At 47.1% G+C, this 23,466-nt stretch overlaps 1 protein-coding gene across 1 annotated transcript; it reads left to right on the top strand.

Moving 5' to 3' along the window:
- Nucleotides 1–153: 153 nt before the first annotated feature.
- MAIP1 (matrix AAA peptidase interacting protein 1) lies at nt 154–8,310 on the top strand. Its single transcript, XM_028751545.2, has 5 exons — nt 154–572; nt 3,649–3,720; nt 4,371–4,497; nt 6,747–6,897; nt 8,072–8,310. The coding sequence occupies exons 1-5, from the start codon at nt 186–188 to the stop codon at nt 8,148–8,150; spliced, it is 816 nt and encodes a 271-aa protein (XP_028607378.2). The 5' UTR covers nt 154–185; the 3' UTR covers nt 8,151–8,310.
- The last annotated feature ends 15,156 nt before the right edge of the window (nt 8,311–23,466 follow it).

Here is a 23,466-nt window from a genome sequence, read left to right as displayed (position 1 = left end):
GGAGTTTGGGCTAAAAGATCCCTGTTTTGCGAGGGTTTGGGGGTGAGATCGTCCCTTCCGACGCTTCTATGGCTCGGGCCTAAGGCGCTGAAGGAGCGGCGCCCGGAACCTTCCTCCCGGCGGAACCTTCCGCCCGGCGCTCTCTCGCTCCGCCCGGACCCCTTTCCCGCCCGGACTCCCGCGGGATGACGGGAGGGCTGAGGCGGGGAGCGATGGCGCTGCCCGTGGGCGCCTCCCGCAGCCGCTGCCCGTGGGCCCTGCGGGTCCCCGCGGCCCACCCGCGCCGGTACTTCCTGCTCCCGGCGGCGGACCAGGCCAAGCCCGGCCGGGCCGGGTTCCCGCGGCCTCCCTCTCCCCGCAGGGCCGCCCTTGCGCCGCCCCGCTTGCCCGTTGCCCCCGCGCGCCCCTGCAGCGGCGGCCCCGAGCCCGGCGGGCGGCGGAAGGCCGGCGTGGTGGTGGTCGGGGTGCCCAACCCGCTCATGTGGCTCCGCACCCGCCTCTACTTCTTCCTCGTCCGCGCCTACTTCGACCAGGAGTTCAGCGTCCATGAGTTCACGGAAGGGGCCAAGCAGGTGAGGAGGGGCTTTGGGCAGGAGGCGAGGGAAGCAGTGCCGCCTCAGGGGGTCAGGATCCACGGGGCAGCACGTCTTCCTCCCCATCGGCCCTTACCAGGGCCGGATTTTACGTACAGTGGTACCTTAGGTTACATACGCTTCAGGTTACAGACTCCCAGAAATCGTGCTTCAGGTTAAGAACTTTGCTTCAGGATGAGAACAGAAATCATGCTCCGGTGGCGCGGCAGCAGCAGGAGGCCCCATTAGCTAAAGTGGTCTTCAGGTTAAGAACAGTTTCAGGTTAAGAACGGACCTCCGGAACGAATTAAGTACTTAACCCGAGGTACCACTGTATAAGCTAAACAAGCTATAGCTCAGGCCCCCACTCTCTTAAGTAAAGGTAAAGGGACCCCTGACCATTAGGTCCAATTGTGGCGCTTATCTCGCTTTATTGGCCAAGGGAGCCGGCGTACAGCTTCCGGGTCATGTGGCCAGCATGACTAAGCTGCTTCTGGCGAAACCAGAGCAACGCACAGAAACGCCATTTACCTTCCCACCGGAGTGGTACCTATTTATCTACTTGCACTTTGATGTGCTTTCGAACTGCTAGGTGGGCAGGAGCTGGGACCGAACAACGGGAGCTCACCCCGTCGCGGGGATTTGAACCGCTGACCTTCTGATCGGCAAGTCCTAGGCTCTGTGGTTTAACCCACAGCGTCACCCGCGCCACCTGCATCCCACTCTCTTGGGGGGGTCTCCAAAATAATTAAAGTGAAAAAACCGGATGTACATTTCCAAAATATAAGATAAAAAACAAAAAAATAAAACCTACATACAGCAACAGTGTTGTGTAGGCTCCTATTTGTTTTGTTCAAATGGTTAAAACCAGATACAGATACCTGTTAAGTCCATAAATTACCATATAGCATATATTCAACACAAAAAACAGCAACAATTTGTTGTTGACAAAGGACAGCTGGATATATAAAGGGCCCCATTACCTTCAGTAGCTTGGGGCCTCATCAAACCTAAATCTGGCCTTGCTTGTCACTGATGCAGATCTTCCCTTGCCCCTTCTTTTCTGGCAGGAAGGGGGCATCATTTTGGGATCTGCCTCAGGCGCCAAAATGTCTTGAGTCGACCCTGGGTTATGGCGACCTTGTCTTTCTTCTTCTTTGGCAATCACTTTTAGCCGAGTAAGGTTTTTTTCCATGAACACGGTGTGAGTCCGTGACTGCGGAGGCCAATTCTGGATCTGCACGTCCTTCCACAGTGGGGACATAGGTTTCCGGATAAGAGTTGATCATGGTGAGGGTTTGCCAAGCATGCCTTCCTCTTAGCACATTTCTCCCTTTCGTCCTGAGGTCGAGCGTCTTCAAAGTCCATGACACCTTTGGTAGAGGCTATTCTACAATTGGAGCACTCGCAGGCCAGTGTTTCCTAGTTGGTGTTTATGCTACATTTATACCATTCATGGTTCACTAGGGACACTGGTGGCTCTGTGGTCTAAACCACTGAGTCTCTTGGGCTTGCTGATTGGAAGGTCAGCAGTTCGAATCCACACGATGGGGTCAGCTGCTGTTGCTCTGTCCCAGCTTCTGCCAACCTAGCAGTTCGAAAGCACACCAGTGCAAGTAGATAAATAGGTACCACTGTGGCGGGAAGGTAAGCGACATTTCTGTGCGCTCTGGTTTCCGTCACGGTGTTCCGTTGTGCCAGAAGTGGTTTAGTCATCCTGGCCACGTGATCCAGAAAGAAATCTGTGGACAAACATTGGCTCCTTTGCCCTGAAAAGCAATATGAGCACTGCAACCCCATAGTCGACTTTGACTGGACTTAACTGTCCATGGGTCCTTTACCTTTTTTTACACATGGTACAGTGTCCTCTTACCATGCCATTGGGCCTCCTCAACGCAGCAAAGCATAAAAGTACAAACCTCTAGAGTTGGAAGTGACGACGAGGGTCATCTAGTCCAACCACCTGAAATGCAGGAATCTTTTGCCCGATGCGGGGCTTGAACCCACAACCCTGTGATTAAGTGTCTCATGCTCTATTGATTGAGCTAAGGCAGAAGTTCAATGGGTGAAGCTGCCCAAGCTCTGACTTCTTGAAGAAAAAGGTAACCTTGCAAACGAGCCCACAGGGGTTACTGGCTTGTCCTCTCTCAAAACCAGCAACTACTGAAATAGCTTGTTTTTCTATGCTGTCTGCAGAGGAAAGGTAACCTATCCCCCTCCCCTGCCTAGCATGAAAATCCAAGTGGCAAGCATTTTAGCAAGCTAGTGTTGTTATTTATTTATTTCATATCCTGCTTAGTTGTACAAAAACAAGAGCAAAGTGGTTTGCCAAAATATCAAATAAAGTGGTGGAGGAAGGATGCAACAGTCCAGCCCACTAATGAGAAAACTGTGCTACTTCCACCTAGCAACCCACTCATTCCTGGTTACATGTGGCAAGTTGTTAAGTGTAAGTCTCTTACAAGTGGAGGGTACCAGTGATGACTAAATAGCCCCTCTGGGCACATGGACTGTATTGCTTTGAGTATTAGATGCCAAGGAAAAACAGTGATGGATGTTGAATTAGATGAATCCTTGGTCTGATGCAACAGGATCCTACCTCTCTTTCCCTGCCTCCCTACCACAACTACTCCAAAAGTCTAGTGATGAAGACTGCAGTGACTATGCCATTCCTTAGTTTTCAGGATACTGTTAAAGGTACAGCAGTCCAGCCAAGAAAGAAAGGTGGCATCCCTAACTCTGATTTCCCAGTTGCTTGAAATTCTTCTCTATTGATCCTTTTTCTACTGCACCACCTCTTGGTTGCGTAGGAGAGCCCTTCTTCCTTTTCTCTGGCACTATCCATCATTTGAGTCCGTTTTCAAGTTGCACAAACAGGACACCATTAAGCAGTCTAGGCAACTGAGCATAAAATAACCACCACTCCCTGTTTGCTGTTGCTTTGCTTGGGAATATAGCTGAACAACAAGAGCACATCGATTTGTGAGACACAATATGTACTTAATACACAGAGAGAATACTGTGAATTTACTTCTGAGTAAAAAATTGATAATTGTTTGTGTGTCCTGTCTTCTAGGCTTTTGCTCTTGTTTCAAGGCTAATTTCTCAGTGTAAATATGATCTACTGGAGGAGCTTGTATCAAAAGAGGTAAATGTTTATTTCCATTGTTATGGTAAAACTGATATATCCATCGTTCCTTAAGCTGACGTAGTAGACCAAGGCTAGAATATATTATTTGGGTCGTGTTTACCTTCATCTACTTAAGCAGGAATAGCAACTGACACCTCAAAAAAATGGGTTTAGCATCTGAGCTTCTGGAAACAGAAAGCAGGCTGTATCCTCCCTCCTCCGTGCCCTGCAGTTTATAACCTACTCACTGCCACTTCGTCCTCTCTTCATTCTTTCTTCAGTCCCCCACCCACCCACCCAATTTAACTCCCTCAGTTCTACTGCCATCTCTTAAAGAGGCATATGAGCCAAGTCACAGGTCCATAGCTCTTTCAGTGGGAAGGCTCATTCTTGGAAGATGTAGTACTACTAGGAAGACCATCTGTGAACACATGCAGAGTACTTCTCCCCTCATCAGTGAGCAATCTCCACCACCAGCCACTCATGGGGGGGAAAGGCTCCCAAGTTAGAGACTGTAACCTTTATGTAGGGACTAAGTTGTGAGACCTAAATCTCTCAGTTAAGCACCTTGTGAAAAGGAGTGCGCCTGGTGCCCAAACTCGGCTCCCTGTAGAGCACATCCTTGGAGATCCTGCCGTCTATGTTAACAATGATCCCTTCTCAATCAGATGCTGCAGGTGCTGAAGGAGAAGCTTTCTTCACTCTCCGAAAGCCACAGAAGTGCCCTAGCTGCCGACGTGGATGAAATAATGTACACAACAGCAGGAGATGTTGGCATTTACTATGACGACAGTGGTATGCAACCTGTTCAGAATGCTTTACTTTAAATCCTTTGGCCACTTTTGGGAAACACTTATCATCCGTTCTCTGTGATACTGTTCAAAGTACCATATTTTTTTGCTCTATAAGACTCACTTTTTCCCTCCTAAAAAGTAAGGGGAAATGTGTGTGCGTCTTATGGAGCGAATGCAGGCTGCGCAGCTATCCCAGAAGCCAGAACAGCAAGAGGGATTGCTGCTTTCACTGCGCAGCGATCCCTCTTGCTGTTCTGGCTTCTGAGATTCAGAATATTTTTGTTCTTGTTTTCCTCCTCCAAAAACTAGTTGCGTCTTGTGGTCTGGTGCGTCTTATAGAGCGAAAAATACGGTACTTTTCTTCAATCTGATGCTAACATTAATAATATTAAGAAGAGTTTGGATTTGATATCCCGCTTTATCACTACCTGAAGGAGTCTCAAAGCGGCTAACAATCTCCTTTCCCTTCCTCCCCCACAACAAACACTCTGTGAAGTGAGTGGGGCTGAGAGACTTCAGAGAAGTGTGATTAGCCCAAGGTCACCCAGCAGCTGCATGTGGAGGAGCAAGGAAGCGAACCCGGTTCACCAGATTATGAGTCTACCACTCTTAACCACCACACCACACTGGCTCTATGCCACAAGAGTCCTGTACATTGTTCATCTCTTGGTGTATCCTTGCCGCACCCTATATAGGAGGGGTGGAGAACTTTGGACAGCAAAGCCATTTTGAGCTAGCCATGCCCGTCTGCCCTACACATGTTGTTATACATTATAAAGCATGGAAGTGCAGAGCTGTAGAGGAGCAATGAGGAGCTTAAGGTGAGCTCCTGGTTAACCTTTTGCTGGAACAAGGTACGCTCCTACTACCCATTAGCTTTGAATCATTGGTTCAAAGATCAACATGGAGGTTTTTGAAAGCCCTTTTGCGAACAGTCCCATGCTGCTCTTCAGACCTCTGTTTGTTTCTCTCTCCTTTGCAGTCCTGACAATTGGGCCTTCAAAGGGCAGCATCACCTGATGGCATAGTGGTGTCAGGTGATTGACAGGTGGGCAACCTGTCAAATTTGTAGTGGCAGGGATGGTGAGATGAGCATCTGGCCTGCTGCCTAGGAAAGGGTCCCCAGCCTTGGGTTAGAGTGCGAACTAGGGCTGGGGAAACCCAGGTTCAAATTTCTGCTCAATTGGGAAGCTCACAGGGGTGAGCTTGAACCAGTTGCCCTCCCTGAGTGCAACATAATTGTTTGAACTCATTGGAGGATGGGCAAAACATGCGTGTAATGAATGAACAGCAGTAATTCCAGTGTTTGGTCCAATTCAGATTTGATCAATGAGCTCCCATGCTTAGAACTTTAAGCATACATAAGATTCTGTCGTGACTCTCTTTGCATGGCAGCATTTAGAGATATAGGGGTTATCCCAGATGGTAAGAGCAGGTTCCATGTTGTGGGGGGGTGAGAAGGAAGAAGAGGGCCAGATTGGAGGATATATGAGAATCGGTAGCCCTGTCAGGGAGGCAATGAGATGCCCGAGAGAGCAGCTTGCTTGTAATTAGAGGTCTACTCATAATCAAGCCGAGGGACTCGGAAAATGGGTCGTTACTGAAGAGCCACTAAACTTGATGGAGGAATTCAGTAGCTTTTTGTGTTCAGAGATGCAGCCAAGAACCTTTGAATGGCTGAGTGGAAGTACCATCCTTTCTCCATCAACAATCTGTCGCTTATCCCACCACCTTCCTCACCTCCTTGAAAGCTGTAGTATGGGTAAAGGTAAAGGGACCCCTGACCATTAGGTCCAGTCGTGACCGACTCTGGGGTTGCGGCGCTCATCTCGCTTTATTGCTGAGGGAGCTGGCGTACAGCTTCCGGGTCATGTGGCCAGCATGACTAAGCCGCTTCTGGCGAACCAGAGCAGCGTATGGAAATGCCGTTTACCTTTCCACCGGAGCGGTACCTATTTATCTACTTGCACTTTGATGTGCTTTTGAACTGCTAGGTTGGCAGGAGCAGGGACCGAGCAATGGGAGCTCCCCCCGTCGTGGGGATTCAAACCGCCGACCTTCTGATCAGCAAGTCCTAGGCTCAGTGGTTTAACCCACAGCGCCACCCACTAGCCTTTCAAATTAGGCTGTATGTGTGTGTTTGTTCTTAAATGGAGCATCTGTCTGCTCCATCCTTTTTGTACCAATCCACGTGTCTGAAGCTGTAGAATAGTATTTCCTCTTCTAATACCCCTTTTATCTTGAAAACAGGAAGAAAGTTTGTTAGCATCCTGATGCGTTTCTGGTATCTGACGAGTGCTGACCTCCCTGATGAGACTCCAGATGGAACCAAAATATTCCAGGTCGTGTTTGGAGATGAAACTTCACAGGAAACGAAGCGTCTTTTAACAGCAAATTATGAGTAAGCCATCCTTGGTTTTCTACGTGGCGGCGGCATTGCGCTCTGTGTATAAAGAAACTCCCATCAAATCAGTGCATTTTAGTTCAGGGTTTACTTTCCTGAAAAAAAACAACCATGCCATTGTGAGAAAGCCACTTAGTTGACTATTTTCTCTCCTGAAATGTGAGCAACAGTAAGGTGGGTGTGGGGGATGAAGAAGATAATCGAATTTATGCACTTTAATTGTGAATAATATACATAAATGTGAATAAATGGCAAATAAAAGTCGAGGCCAGGAATAGGTGCATTAAACTTCTCCTGCAAAAGAGAGAATGTTTTAACAGGTCTCCTAAAGTATTGATAGGGACGCGGGTGGCGCTGTGGGTAAAAGCCTCAGCGCCTAGGACTTGCCGATCGAAAGGTCGGCGGTTCGAATCCCTGTGGCGGGGTGCGCTCCCGTTGCTCGGTCCCAGCACCTGCCAACCTAGCAGTTCGAAAGCACCCCCGGGTGCAAGTAGATAAATAGGGACCGCTTATTAGCGGGAAGGTAAACAGCGTTTCCGTGTGCGGCTCTGGCTCGCCAGAGCAGCGATGTCACGCTGGCCACGTGACCCGGAAGTCTCTGCGGACAGCGCTGGCCCCCGGCCTCTTGAGTAAGATGGGCACACAACCCCAGAGTCTGGCAAGACTGGCCCATACGGGCAGGGGTACCTTTACCTTTTACCTTTAAAGTATTGATACAGAAACATTGATTTGATTGATTTATTGTCCCAACATTTAGTGTACCATTGGGAAGTATCCAGCTAAATAAAAAATTGTGAGAGTGGAAGAACCACTGGACTTTCTCTGCACCCCACACAATCCCAAAATCTGCTTCAGAGAGTTGGGGGAATCCAAAACAGATTATCAGGAGCACAGGGGGAGAAGAGTAGGGAAATGTTTCCTTTTGCAAGGAGATAACCTTGTGCTGGTGGAATATTTGCCTTATTTCTACATTGAATACAACCCACTGGGATTAAGCAGCCAAGTTTGAGCCTATTATTACATTGCCAAACGATACAAACGATATCCATCAGTTCAGTATTGGATTTGCTACAATACTAAAAGCTTTATAAAGGATTTGGGAACGTTTTACCGCTTGGCTTGTGTTACAGTCTCTTATTTCTGTTCTCTCTCCCCCCCCCCCCCCCCCAAGATTTCGAAGAGAATTTACACAAGGTGTGAAACCAGACTGGACAATTACACGGATTGAGCATCCAAAGCTATTAGAATGAATTGACTGGACACTTTCATAGACAGTTATTAATATTCTGGCATCTCAGAAGACATCTCAAGATTTGTGTGCCACAATCTTTTGTGGACTGCTTTTGTACTTCTCGATTACCGGAACACAGTCTCGCTCCAAAGCATAAAAATAAAATCTTTTTCAGCAGACTTGGAAACTTCACAGATGTGTTCTTTGCCCGCCGTTGAAAGCGTTATCAAAGTCTTTCAATATGAAGCATGCTAAGTGGTTATGCTGAGAAATATTGGTGTAAATTTGAAAGAAAGTGATGCATCGTCTGGCAGTTCATAACTGAATGTCCTGTTTCCCCCTCTCAATGATCTGTTCAAATGGTTTTTTCTTCGGGGGGGGGGCACAATAAGGACAGAAGAGGAGTGAGTTCCAAACTTCCTGTTTTATGTGTCACCGAAAGTAGAAGTTACATAATGGATACAGTCAAAAATCTTTGTTTTTCAGGAACACTACAGTGGTACCTCGGATTAAGTACTTAATTCGTTCCAGAGGTCCGTTCTTAACCTGAAACTGTTCTTAACCTGAAGCACCACTTTAGCTAGTGGGGCCTCCTGCTGCCGCTGCGCCACAGGAGCACGATTTCTGTTCTCATCCTGAAGCAAAGTTCTTAACCTGAAGCACTATTTCTGGGTTAGCGGAGTATGTAACCTGAAGCGTATGTAATCTTAGGTATCACTGTAGAACTAATTTACAGCCTGTCTCAGTGGTTTCCAAACTTTGTAGAAAGAGGGCCAGATTTGATGAAGTAAAGGACTGTGTGGGCCAACCAAAGCTGTTGATTTTACCCCAAAGTTGTTGAGCTTTCTTTAGGATTGAAGTTGTTGAGGGTTTTTGGGGGGATTGAGGTTTTTGGGGGGATTTTACCCCAGGAAATAAACTGCCACAGGGGCCAGATTAAACTGACCAGCCCCTGAAACAGACTTTGGACATGCCTGGCCTATCTCATCTGTAGCATTTCAGTGTGAAAGAAAAGATGCTTAATAACTTGTGGTTATACAGCAAGTTAAGCTTTGTGATGAGCTCTCTTCCTTCACTGCCCTTCCCCCCCCCCCATCTCTTAAGGTGAAGTACATTAAAGGGTAAGAAGAAAGGGCTACTATAGGCTTGGTTCGATGAGCTCAATATGATTGTGGAGAGATCTGTAGAAGCTGGATCCTTATACGCTTGTAAGTGAATATTATCTCACCCTTGTGAAGGCATCTGTTTTTTAGCTCCTCACTATTTCAGCAATGCTCCTGCCCACCTAGCAGTTCGTAAACGGCATTTCCGTGCGCTGCTCTGGTTCGCCAGAAGCGGCTTAGTCATGCTGGCCACATGACACGGAAGCTGTACGCTGGCTCCCTTGGCCAATAAAGCAAGATGAGCGCCACGACCCCAGAGTCGGCCACGACTGGACCTAATGGTCAGGGGTCCCTTTACCTTTATTTCAGCAATGAAGTGCACAGTCGTATTGCAATTTTGGTATAGCCTGTATGAATGTGGAAGGATTTAAACTCTGAACTATATGGAGGGTTATGCATATATTAACTCCACATCAGACTACACTGTCTCATTGGCAAAACATGTTCTGTGACTTCTCGTTCCTCCTCCTACAATCACCTGCTCCTTTCTAATGCTGGCCATAAGCTGGCAGCTTAGGCACTCGTGGAAGAATCACTGTAGGTGTTACATCAACATCAGCCATGATAAATGGATGCTCTGACTCTTCCCATAAGCCACAAATATATATTGCCATCGATAGGTGCCTGCCAGCATCAGACAACTCATTCATATGAGTGGTGTTCTAGTAAGCTGTTGGAGGAGGCAAAACAAATGACCTAGAGACTGCTTTCCCAAAATGCCTACCAATTCGGGGTGGAAGGCGGGGTGCTTTTTCTGCTGCTATCTTGCTTTTATCATTCTCATTATCTGAAAGCTACCGCACCTACTGGAGAGGGAATATAATAAAGTGGAAAAGAACTGATTTGCATGCAGAATCTCTGGAATCTTCATTTAAAACCAGTGTGGGGGACCTTTGACTCTCCAGATGTTGTTGAACAACTCCCATCAGCCCCAGCAAGCATGGCCAGTGGCCAGGAATGATGGTTCAGCAATATCTGGAGGGCCAGAGGTTCCCCACACCTGATTTAAAAAACATTAGGTAGCAGGTGATAAGAAACGCTCTTCGCCACAGTGATCCATGCGACAGTCACCTCCAGGCTTGACTACTGTAATTCGCTCTACGTGGGGCTGCCCTTGAAGCTGTCCCAGAAACTCCAGCGGGTGCAGAATGCTGCAGCGAGGCTCCTCACGGGGTCTCTGCCATGGGAGCATATTCACCCAGTGCTTTTCCTGCTCCACTGGCTCCCGGTGGAGTACAGGGTCAGATTTAAGGTGCTGGTTTTGACCTTTAAAGCCCTTCACAGCCTAGGACCCTCGTACCTACGGGACCGCCTCTCCTGGTATGCCCCACGGAGAGCCTCAAGGTCCATAAATAGCAACACCCTAGAGGTCCCGGGCCCTAAGGAAGTTAGATTAGCTTCAACCAGAGCCAGGGCCTTTTCAACTCTGGCTCCGACCTGGTGGAACGCTCTGCCTCATGAGACCAGGGCCCTGCAGGATCTGATTTCTTTCCGCAGGGCCTGTAAGACAGAGTTGTTCCGCCTGGCCTTTGGCTTGGAGGAAATTTGATTCCCTCCCTCCCTCTCTTTCTTTTTTCTTTTTCCTTTCTCCTCCTGTGATGAGGCTGCATTTTAATATTTTAATGTTTCAATATTTTAATTGTTGTATTGTAATCTTGTTTTTAAGTTGTATTCATTCAAATTGTTTTTATTATTGCTTGTTAGGTGCCCTGAGCCCAGCCTTGACTGGGGAGGGCGGGGTATAAATAAAAATTATTAGTAGTATTATTAGGTAACGATGATGGGAGTTGTAGTGCAAAAACAGCAGGAGACTCAAGTTTGGGAAAGCTTGACCTAAAAGAAGCATAAAAGACCTTACAGTTTTTTAAAAAAACAAACAAACCCAGCAACTAATTGTTAAGGAGAAAAGAATCTATATTATTTTTAAGTTTGTCCCATTAGAGTAACACATTGATGCTGAAATGATTGTATAAAAATATAGTGTCATTAACTCACAGTCTCTCCAATGATTCCCCCCCCCCCCCCGATCAATTAGAATTTGCTCTATGTAATATTTGAATTAGCTTTACAGGTAGCTTAAACAAAGTATGAGGCGCTGTTTGTGATGCTTTCAGAACCTTGTATGTGATTCTGTGATGTCACTAAGGAATGTAAGAAGTGCTTTGCTGGGTCAGGCCAAAGACTCATAAAGCCCTGCATTCTGTTTCCTGTATACCTGAAGGAGCGTCTCCACCCGCATTGTTCAGCCTGGACACTGAGATCCAGAGCCGAGGGCCTTCTGGCAGTTCCCTCATTGCTAGAAGTGAGGTTACAGGGAACCAGGCAGAGGGCCTTCTCGGTAGTGGCGCCCACCCTGTGGAACGCCCTCCCTTTAGATGTGAAGGAAATAAGCAGCTATCTTATCTTTAAAAGACATCTGAAGGCAGCCCTGTTCAGGGAAGTTTTTAATACAGTGGTACCTCTGGTTACGTACTTAATTCGTTCCAGAGGTCCGTTCTTAACCTGAAACTGTTCTTAACCTGAAGTACCACTTTAGCTAATGGGGCCTGCCGCTGCCGTGCAATTTCTGTTCTCATCCTGAAGCAAAGTTCTTAACCCGAGGTACTATTTCTGGGTTAGCGGAGTCTGTAACCTGAAGCGTATGTAACCCGAGGTACCACTGTATTTAATACTGTATTGTTTTTAACACTCGATTGGAAGCTGCCCAGAGTGGCTGGGGACACTCAGCCAGATGGGCGGGGTATAAATAATAAATTATTATTACTATTATTACTATTATTATTATTATTATTATTATTATTATTCCAGCAGAGGCCAACCCGATGCCTTTGGAAAGCCCCTAAGCAGGATATGAAGGCAATTGCTGTCGCCTGTTACTCCCAGGGACGGATAGTCAGAAAGCTATCCTTCCTCTCATCCTGGAAGTAAGTCGATGTAACGCCCATATGTACTTAGGCATGCATGGCTTAATCTTTGAGACAAGCATATGCTGCTGGCAAGATCAACCAGGTAGCCACGACCGACAGGTAGGTCTTCATGGTTAGAACTGTGCTCTGGGGCCATCCCCTCTGCCAGGACCCTGCTGGCGGACGGCACACGAGCGAGCAGGGGGGAGCGAGAAAAGGATCCACCCTTGGAGGCAGGCAGGCACCGAGAGAACGCAGGCACTGAGGTACCTTTACCTTTACCTACCTATATTGCCATCACAACTAGAGAGTCAATGCCTAAAACGGAGAGATCAGTAAAGTCAGGGGAAGGAATATTACTGGGTTAGAGATAACTAGAGACAGATGAATTGCGGGCAGTGGCGCAGGGAGCAAAATGGATTAGCAGGCATGAAAGCCCTCGCCACAAGCTCGTGCGCAAACTGAGAAAACTCAGCATTAACTAAAAGCGTGTTGTTGGTTTTTTAAGTTGCAATATTTCCCGTTCTGATCCATGCTTTGCATTGATGAATGTTCTACAACAGGCAAACATTTTCTGAACTGAAAGCGGAAGGGAAGCACTGCCTTGACCAGGTAGGGTGGGAAAATAATCCTTGGTAAAGGCGACTGAAATATGCTTGGAGTTGAGAGTGGATTTCATGCTCTTTATTCAGCTCATGGTGGTGAGGAGTGGAAGTTCCCCCATAAAGTGTCTGCTTTATATACATTACACAATGGGCTGCATGTGATTGGCTAATTCTGGGATTCTCCTGTGGGCCAATCAGGTTGTGGATTCACTTCCACCTGGAGCTGGATTGGGTGGCTCCTGTGGACCAATCAGACTGCTGCATTGTTCTAGGACCAATCAGACTGCTGCATTCTGAATCCTATTGTTCTAGGACCAATCAGACTGCTTCATTTTGGATCCTATTGTTCTTGGACCAATCAGACTGCTGCATTTTGGATCTTATTCAACTCAGAACATAACAGCGACAATGATTAAATGGGCTATAGATATTGATATGGAAATGTCAGGGTGGGGAAAAACTATGGGGGGAAACCAAACTTCTTTTCCTGCCACGTTATTAAGGAAAATTTACAAAAGGTGATACTTGACACCCAGCAAACTGGTGAAAATGTACAGAAAGGGGTCCAATCTATGTTGGAAGTGCCATGAGGTAGAAGGAACCCTGATCCATATGTGGTGGTTGTGTAAATATGCTATAGAATTCTGGGAGATGATTCATACAGAATTTTAAAAGATCCTTAAGATCACATTTCCCCAAAGACCTGAGGCCTTTCTGTTAGGGATAACAAGCGCTGAAATCCTGAAAAAGGCCCTCAGTCTCTTTTTATATGTGACTGTGGCAGCTAGAATGGTATATTTGCATAGCTGTCAAGCATCCCTTATTTGGAGGGACAGTCCCTTATCCCAGCGCCGTGTCCCGCTGCTGTCCCTTATTGATGATGTCCCTTAAATTTCTCAGGTTTCAAAGGAAGCAGCTCCTCTCCCTCCCTCCCTGCTGGCCAGGGAGGAGGGAGGCTCCAACTGTGTTGCTTGGCTGCCCGCCCCGCCCCCCTCCGGCCTCCTCTCACCAGCCTCGGCCCCCAGGAGCCCCTCCCCGCCGGGACTGGTGGGAGCCTTGGGCCCTTCCGCCACCATCCTTCTCGCGGCCGCCGAACTGAGCGTCTCTGCCTGGGGCCTCCCCTCTGCCCGTCACCGCCACTCCCGCTCCTGTTGGGCCGTACTGCGGCTGTGCCACCGAAGGACCCGAATGAGATGGGCAGCCTGGCATGGTCTATGAATCGATGAGGAGCCTTGAGAGGAGAGCGAGGGCAACTATAGAGAAAGCAGTTCAGAGAGAGGAGGCGGAGGCGCGGGCAGGTGTTCCAAGGGCTACAAGGGAAGAACCGCAAGCGCTTCTCCCATAGTTTTGTAGTGGTCGACTAGCATAGATGGTCTGATTTACTTCGGGCGCTATTTCCCCCCTCCTCCCACCACACCTGATGGAACTGAGAGCTGCAGATGGAGCACGAGAGAAAAGATACAGAACTGCAGCAGCATCTTCGTAGCTTGGACTTCGTTTTGCACGAAAAGTGGTTGCTGCTTGTAGTTATTTAATTGCAGTGTTTCATCGGCTGGTGTCTTGAGCAGCAACCTCTGGAAACGAAGGGCTAAAAACCAGCGCTGCTCTCCAAAATTATCTGGTCCCTTTTAACTGGTTGACTAAAATCCCTTATTTTGGCTGCTGGTCCCTTATTTTCAAGGCTGCTGGTCCCTTATTTTCAAATCTGTAAGTTGACAGCTATGTATATGTGATAAAAATGGAATGAAAAAGAGATACCCACGAAAGAAATAATATGGCAGAATAAATGGATAGAATACACAGAGTTAGTAACTATGACCGCGAAACTAAGAAATAAGGATGAGTCACGGATAAGAAATGAGTGGAAGTGTTTTGAAGAGTATCTCAAGAGGGTATGATAGTCGGTTTAACCTACAAGTAGGAATGAACATAGGAGCAGCAGATAGCATTAAATAAAGGAAGATCTGATACGAAAATGGGTGGGATATTAGATTATGCAGCCGACAAAAGACTACCTAGAATGCCATGGAAAGATAGACGGGGAAGTCCGAGGATAAGAGATAATGATGAATAGTGTATGGTGTATTTATAAGTTGTAAAAATGCATAAACGAAAAGGAAAAAAAATAACCCTTATATAAAACATATGTAAGAGGCCTTATTCTTTGCACTTCCCTTCTGCAAACATTAGGTGGGAGTGTTTTTCTACAGCTAGAACATTTTGTTGCCACTCCCAACTATTTTATTCCAGCAACTTGAAACTCCAATGGCTGATTTATTCAAACAGCTAGTTTTTCCAAAATGGAAGGCTTCTCCTCTGGTTGAACCCAGCCTAATGCTTTTTATCTGCAGCAGATGTTTTGATGACTCAGTGAGGAAATGAAAACATGAATCCCAAATCTCTGCCAATTAAAAGTGATAATCTCTGATCTCTCTAATTTTGCAAATTAAACGATTTGTTCCTTGTTTACTTTTTTGGTATTTTTATAGCTGAAAGTAGAATGAGCAGAATACCACCCTCTAAGCACTAGTGGAACTTCTTGGGCTATTCACCTCCTTCCTGCCGACCTCCCCCCCCCCCCCCGCCCCCGGCACTTTGAAGCCTATTTTGCATCCATAACGACTATAATTTTCCATTTAAAAATAAAATGGAGACTGCTGGGACTATTGACAATTTGGGGTTGTTGGTTTTTTTAAACACACATTTATTAGCTTATTTCTCAGTACAGTGATACCTCGGGTTACATATGCTTCAGGTTACATACACTTCAGGTTACAGACTCCGCTAACCCAGAAATAATACCTCGGGTTAAGAACTTTGCTTCAGGATGAGAACAGAAATCATGCAGCAGTGGCACGGCAGCAGCAGGAGGCCCCATTAGCCAAAGTGGTGCTTCAGGTTAAGAACAGTTTCAGGTTAAGAATGGACCTTTGGAACGAATTAAGTACTTAACCCGAGGTACCACTGTAGAGGCAGCGGCGGAGGAAGCCTCTTGGGTGGCATGCCCAGGGAACGTGGCGCCCATAAGGACGGAACAGGGTGCTCGTGTGCCGTGCTGTGCTGCCCCTATTGGCGCCGCAGCGTGTCCTGTGCTGTGCCGTCCCCATCCCTATGGGCGCCACGTGCCACTGGGCATGTGGTGCCCATAGGTCCAAGACACGGCCGTGCCACCCATAAGGACAGGGCGGGTGGCACCCATACCGGATGGGGCGTGATACCCATAGGGAGGAGATGCAGCGCATGGCACCCATATGGGACGGGATGCGGCGCATGGCACCCATAGGGATGGGGAGCGCAGTGGGGCCTCAACCACCTACAGCTGGGGGGGAGGCAGCGGGCAGACAGCGCGGAGCCTGTGGGCACCTAGACGCATGGCTTGTGCATGCTGCAGGCCCCGTGGTGATGAGTTCCGCCCGCCATTTTTTTACCCCCCCCCATCAGAGTGGCACCCAGGGCGGACTGCACCCCCCGCACCCCCCTTCGTACGCCCCTGGATAGAGGCACTGGAAAAAGCTTTCCACTGCAGTACGTTCGTATATGCATTGTTCACAGGACCTCTGAGGGTGCTGCTGTCTGACTTCTCCAATTTCCAAAAGATGATTGATAAAGCTTTAGACATGAACATGGTGGGAAGCCATGAATACCTCTTGAAACCCTCCCAAGCCTTGCCGAACTGAGAAAGAATATAGATAAGCTAGAGCAGGGTTTTCCAAAGTGGGCGATGCTGAATGATGTCCTGGCTGGATGCTATTGTCAGTTTTGATCATGTGTCAAATGAAGCGCCAATACCATGTGTACACCCATTTTTAATATGTAATGTTTTATTATGTTTTTATATATGTTGGAAGTTGCCCAGAGTGGCTGGGGCAACCCAGTCAGGTGGGCTGGGTACAAATGTTGTTGTTGTTGTTGTTGTTGTTGTTGTTGTTGTTGTTGTTGTTGTCCTAACAACCCAATGTCAGTGGGAGAATCTCCTAATGCAGTTTCTCCAGCAATGTGGTTCAAAAATACCATGAGACCCTTTTGGGCCAAGCCTATTTACAGTTACCAGATAAGGCTGTTCTGGGTTAAAATTGCTGTTGCAGTGAATTTGTCCTTCTAGATAGTTGTCTCTCTCAAGAAGCTTACTGCCATTCAGTACTGTTGCTCTAGGGTCACCCAGCTAAGAGAAGCTGACATTTAAACAGGGGCGTAACATTTGCCTGGAGGAGCTGAGAAAGGCTGGCAGTCGGTGCGGGGAGAGGGAATTGGGTTTTTAATGGAATTTTTCCGCTGCGTTACATTGCGCCCCGCAAGCACCCTTTAAACTAGCAAATGGTGCTTTGAAGGTTTTGACTGATAAAGGGGAAAGCCTGTGAGGCGAACTGCAACCTGTAAATGCACCATATTCAGATTAGGCTTTTATGGATTCAGATTTGGGCTTTTTATGTGCTATGGCCCATTGGATCCCTTTTTGCACTATTTCTCTATTAGACTATGCGTTGCCAAATGATCAGCGAGAGGAATAAATACTATACTATATCAAAAGTGGTTTAAGCCTTTACAGTAATTACTTACCTGTGATTGTCAGATTTGAATCCCTCGGGTCTCTGCAGAGGGATGTCTGTAGCTCACCTTGACTGGTATTCTGTCAGTTTGCTTTCACATTCTTCAGCCTAAATGTATGACAGGATACCAGCCACACCTTGTGCTCTTCTCTAGCAATAAAGGTAAAGGTAAAGGGACCCCTGACCATTAGATCCAGTTGTGGCCGACTCTGGGGTTGCGGTGCTCATCTCGCTTTATTGGCTGAGGGAGCCGGCGTACAGCTTCCGGGTCGTGTGGCCAGCATGACTAAGCCGCTTCTGGTGAACCAGAGCAGAACACGGAAACGCCGTTTACCTTCCCGCTGGAGCGGTACCTATTTATCTACTTGCACTTTGACATGCTTTCGAACTGCTAGGTGGGCAGGAGCAGGGACCGAGCAACGGAAGCTCACCCCGTCGCGGGGATTCGAACTGCTGACCTTCTGATTAGCAAGTCCTAGGCTCTGTGGTTTAACCCACAGCGCCACCCGCATCCCTCTCTAGCAATACGTTGGTGTAAAATTACGTTGGTGTTAATTGACATAGTGTCACCTATGTACATAGATAAATAATATCATAGAATAAATAAATAACAAACAACCCACAACCTTCGGACAAAGTGTGTGATGACGAGTCTTTGCCCCCAAATTGCTTATACAATGGTACCTTGGTTCTCGAACGCCTTGCTATTCAAACAACTTGGAACCCAAACACTGCAAACACAGAATTAAGTGTTCTGGTTTGCAAACTTTTTGAGTGTTACGCTTCTGTTTTGAGTGCAACACTTACGTTTTGAGTGTAACGCTGAAGTCTGTCTGTTTTTACTATTTATTTTGCATTTGTGTTTTTGTCTTTTTTGTGTGTGTGACTGTGTGGAACCCAGTTCAGCTACTGATTGATTGATTGATTGATTGTGTGACTGCAGTACATTGTTTATTGCTTTCATTTTATGGATCAATGTTCTCGTTAGATAGTAAAATTAATGTTAAATTGCTGTTTTAGGGGTTGTTTTTAAAAGTCTGGAACGGTTTAATCCATTTTGCATTACTTTCTATGGCAAAGCAAACCTTGGTTTTGGAATGCTTTGGTTTTGGAAGGGACTTCCGGAACAGATTAAGTTTGAGAACCAAGGTACCACTGTAATCTAAAAATAAATACGAGGGGGACATCAGGGACAGATTGCTCTCAGCAGAGGTCTGAATTTACCATCACTTGCAGAGGGCCTCGTAAAATGCAGCTGAGGGCCACCCTTGATGGCTCCCCCCTGTCTAATACCTAGAAACTCATTGCACTTTAAGAATCCGGGTCTATGCAAACTGTGGGTTATACTTAAATAAATATTCTGCTTCCATAATTCAAAAAGCCTAAAATGCATATACAGTGGTACCTCGGGTTACATACGCTTCAGGTTACATACGCTTCAGGTTACAGACTCCGCTAACCCAGAAATAGTGCTTCAGGTTAAGAACTTTGCTTCAGGATGAGAACAGAAATCGGGCTCCGGCAGCGTGGCAGCAGCAGGAGGCCCCATTAGCTAAAGTGGTGCTTCAGGTTAAGAACAGTTTCAGGTTAAGAACGGACCTCCAGAACGAATTAAGTACTTAACCCGAGGTACCACTGTATGTTCGAAGGCAAAAACTACCCTGGTAAAGGTAAAGGGACCCCTGACCATTAGGTCCAGTCGTGGCCGACTCTGGGGTTGCGGCGCTCATCTTGCTTTATTGGCCAAAGGAGCCGGCGTACAGCTTCCGGGTCGTGTGGCCAGTATGACTAAGCCGCTTCTGGCGAACCAGAGCAGCGCACGGAAACACCGTTTGCCTTCCCGCCGGAATGGTACCTATTTATCTACTTGCACTTGGACGTGCTTTCGAACTGTTAGGTTGGCAGGAGCAGGGACCGAGCAACGGGAGCTCACCCCTTTGCGGGGATTCGAACCGCCGACCTTCTGATCGGCAAGTCCTAGGCTCTGTGGTTTAACCCACAGCACCACCCGTGTCCCTTAAAAAACCGACCTTACTTCTGCAAAATTTGATATTATATCAGATCTCATTCTTCCCTCCTATCCCACTGCAGTCACACACTAGTACAGATTTCCGAACAGACCACACACCCCAAGAGTCACTGCTTTGGATAATGAATTTAGACGTTGTGTTTTTCTGTCTTCCAGCCTCTTCCTTCACTGCTAAAGCAATCACTTTACTTGCAGTACTCTGGGATCTGTTCTAAGCAGTTTCCCCCCTGTTCTCTCCATTCATTTCTGCTAGAGAAACTTAAATAGGATCTGCAGCGGTTATGGCTTCCTCCCACACTGTTGCATTGTCTCTTGTGGTTTGAGAAAGTATTTGTGCAGGAATTTATGATCACTTACTATGATTTTTTTTTTTAAAAAAAGGCTTTCATTCACAACACCCTGCCTATTTCAGCAGTTCACTTTCCTGCTTTCTTTGAGTGCGGCACCCACTGTAATTGTTTTTCCATGCTCAAGTCTGTTCTTGAACACTTTGCCGTCACAAAAAAGGGCTACGCTTATGCTACACTTGTGTGTTTTGAGCGCATGCATGCGCAGACACACACACCAGAGTGGTGCATGCTCTAGTTATCTCCAGCTTGGACTACTGCAATGCGCTCTACGTGGGGCTACCTTTGAAGGTGACCCGGAAACTGCAACTAATTCAGAATGCTGCAGATAGACTGGTGACTGGGAGTGGCCGCCGGGACCACATAACACCGGTCCTGAGAGATCTGCATTGGCTCCCAGTACATTTCCAAACACAATTCAAAGTGTTGGTGCTGACCTTTAAAGCCCTAAACGGCCTCGGTCCTGTATACCTGAAGGAGTGTCTCCACCCCCATCATTCAGCTGAGATCCAGCACCGAGGGCCTTCTGGTGGTTCCCTCATTGCGAGAAGTGAGGTTACAGGGAACCAGGCAGAGGGCCTTCTCAGTGGTGGCACCCACCCTGTGGGACAACCTCCCTTCAGATGTGAAGGAAATAAGCAGCTATCCTATCTTTAAAAGACATCTGAAGGCAGCCCTGTTCAGGGAAGTTTTAAATATTTAATGCTGTACTATTTTTAACATTTGATTGGGAGCCGCCCAGAGTGGCTGGGGAAACTCAGCCAGTTGGGTGGGGTATAAATATATTATTATTATTATTATTATTATTATTATTATTATTATTATTATTGAACCATCTTAATTTGAAACATCTTGAGCTCAGGCATCCCCCAGTCTTTAGATCTGTATTGATCTTGCTTTAGTTCCAGTCACAGTGTACAGTATTTAGATGGTGGTTGATTCAAATTCATATACAATGCGTCATAACCCTAATGGACCATGCTAAGGTTTGTTAAGTTGGCTATTTTTATAGCGCTTGCTACTTGTTGTCTTGGCTACTGGTTAAGATGATGTAGAGAGCTGTGATTCCAAATGCTTACTAACACCTTGTCTCATAAAGTGCTCATAGATTAAGTATTTGATGTTCAGGTTTGCTATGTCAGCAGAAGCCCCTTTCTGTTTGACAGGATTTGTAGGGGTTTCGCTCCTCTAATGTCCATCAGCACACTGAAAGGTCTGGGGCGCTTCCTGCTATGTGTGCAGAACAAGGAGGCAAGTCATCATTTACTCCTGTCCTTTTAAAGGGGGCTGCTTTGCAGAATCACATTATCCAATGTTCGTCATCGTCGGAGCAAGCGGAACCTAAGTAGCTCACATCCATCTCCATTAGCTCCTATCCATGCTCAGGGAGGGAAGGAATAGACCTGAAGGATGCCAACCTCACTGGTTTTCAGATTTGGGGCTGTAAAACAAAGCTCTGTTTAGGAAAGATAACCACTGAATGTGTTGAAGAATTCCCCAAACACCTAAAAACAGTGTTTTTTTAATGTTTAGGGGTACTCTCATTTTCCTACTCATATTGAAATACTGCACTAAATGAGGCCAAACTTAGATGAGCAAAATATTTAGGGGTATGCATACGCAAAATATGGTCTGAAGCTCAACATCAAAAAAACAAAGATCATGGCCACTGGTCCCATCACCTCCTGGCAAATAGAAGGGGAAGAAATGGAGGCAGTGAGAGATTTTACTTTCTTGGGCTCCATGATCACTGCAGATGGTGACAGCAGCCACGAAATTAAAAGACGCCTGCTTCTTGGGAGAAAAGCAGTGACAAAGCTAGACAGCATCTTAAAAAGCAGAGACATCACCTTGCCAACAAAGGTCCGTATAGTTAAAGCTATGGTTTCCCCAGTAGTGATGTATGGAAGTGAGAGCTGGACCATAAAGAAGGCTGATCGCCGAAGAATTGATGCTTTTGAATTACGGTGCTGGAGGAGACTCTTGAGAGTCCCATGGACTGCAAGAAGATCAAACCTATCCATTCTGAAGGAAATCAGCCCTGAGTGCTCACCAGAAGGACAGATCCTGAAGCTGAGGCTCCAATACTTTGGCCACCTCATGAGAAGAGAAGACTCCCTGGAAAAGACCCTGATGCTGGGAAAGATGGAGGGCACAAGGAGAAGGGGACGACAGAGGACGAGATGGTTGGACAGTGTTCTCGAAGCTACCAGCATGAGTTTGACCAAACTGCAGGAGGCAGTGGAAGACAGAAGTGCCTGGCGTGCTCTGGTCCAGGGGGTCACGAAGAGTCAGACACGACTAAACGACTAAACAACAACAACATACCCCTGCGTACCCCCCCCCCCCCAGAAAAAAGCACTGCCTAAAAATAAAGAAACATCTAACCTTTCTTATCCCTCTACCCCAACATCTGTTAGTTCTTGAACCATGGCAACTTAGACTGCACGTTTCTTCAGACAGGATCCTGTCCCTTCTTCCCATATCACACTGCCAAAGGCTGTATACGATGATGCACCGTGTGAACAGTAACAATTTATATCCTCCTCCTTATAGGCTGTCGTGTTTGTAAGGCAGGATGAAAGTGCCACTTCCATGGCATTGATGTCCCCCAATGTGTTTGTTTACGCCATTCTGCAACCAACACCCAGTGCTGATTCTAGTGTCTCTTGAACGCAGGAGAAGATAAAGGAGATCACACTCACTTTTCACATAGAGCAGGAGATCTATTGAGCACTTGAGTGATTTGGCCTCATGGGCTGAGAGGGGAGCTTCTATAATATAAAGGTGCCACACAGCAGCATGTTTACTTCTCCCGCTTGTGTGCTGTTGATGTAAGAGAGCATCTCCCTCTCCTTTTGGTCCTTCCTATACTTCTGGGACGCGGGTGGCACTGTGGGTTAAAACCACAGAGCCTAGGACTTGCCTTGTTAGAGGACATCTCTTCTTTGACATGCCCCAGGGATCCTTCTCTCGGTGGCTGCGAATGGGGGTGGAGCTGCAGAACCAGGATGATCATCTACCATCAGTGTCAGGAATAATGTTGAGCACCGAACACAATTCCTCCAGCCACTACAGTGGTACCTCGGGTTAAGTACTTAATTCGTTCCGGAGGTCCGTTCTTAACCTGAAACTGTTCTTAACCTGAAGCACCACTTTAGCTAATGGGGCCTCCTGCTGCCGCCACCACCGGAGCACGATTTCTGTTCTCATCCTGAAGCAAAATTCTTAACCTGAAGCACTATTTCTGGGTTAGTGGAGTCTGTAACCTGAAGTGTATGTAACCTGAAGCGTATGTAACCCGAGGTACCACTGTATTGTCCCCAAAGGGCTTATTCCTGGAACATGGAAACAGCTTTTAGATAAGAATAGACACAACAGTATCCAGGGGCATCAACTATGGGGGGCAGAAAGGGCTTTGCCCCCCTCAATAATATTCTTCTTCTTCTTCTTCTTCTTCTTCTTCTTCTTCTTCTTCTTCTTCTTCTTCTTCTTCTTCTTCTTCCATGTTCTCCACCCCGGCCTACACAATCAGCCTAGACCATGGATTGGCAAACTAAGGTCTACAGGCCAGATCAGGCCCAATTGCCTTCTGGATCCGGCCCGTGGACAGTTCTTTCCCTCTCCCTCCCTCTCCCTCACATGTCAGCGGCAGCGCCTCCTCCCTCCCTCCTCCTGGCTTCTCCCCGCCCTGCCTAGAGGAGGAAGGTGGCTGGGCTTTCTTAGTGCCAGCAGCAG

This window comes from Podarcis muralis, chromosome 1 (genome assembly GCF_964188315.1).
Source record: "Podarcis muralis chromosome 1, rPodMur119.hap1.1, whole genome shotgun sequence".
Taxonomy (NCBI): Eukaryota; Metazoa; Chordata; class Lepidosauria; order Squamata; family Lacertidae; genus Podarcis; species Podarcis muralis.
The sequence above is the reverse complement of the archived record's forward strand: the minus strand, read 5'-3'. Positions and strand labels throughout refer to the sequence as shown.

Coding starts and splice junctions, on each gene's coding strand:
- MAIP1 (XM_028751545.2), top strand. CDS start 186: ATGACGGGAGGGCTGAGGCGGGGAGCGATGGCGCTGCCCGTGGGCGCC. Junction 3,721..4,370: donor AGGAGCTTGTATCAAAAGAG/GTAAATGTTTAT, acceptor CTTCTCAATCAG/ATGCTGCAGGTGCTGAAGGA. Junction 4,498..6,746: donor CATTTACTATGACGACAGTG/GTATGCAACCTG, acceptor TCTTGAAAACAG/GAAGAAAGTTTGTTAGCATC.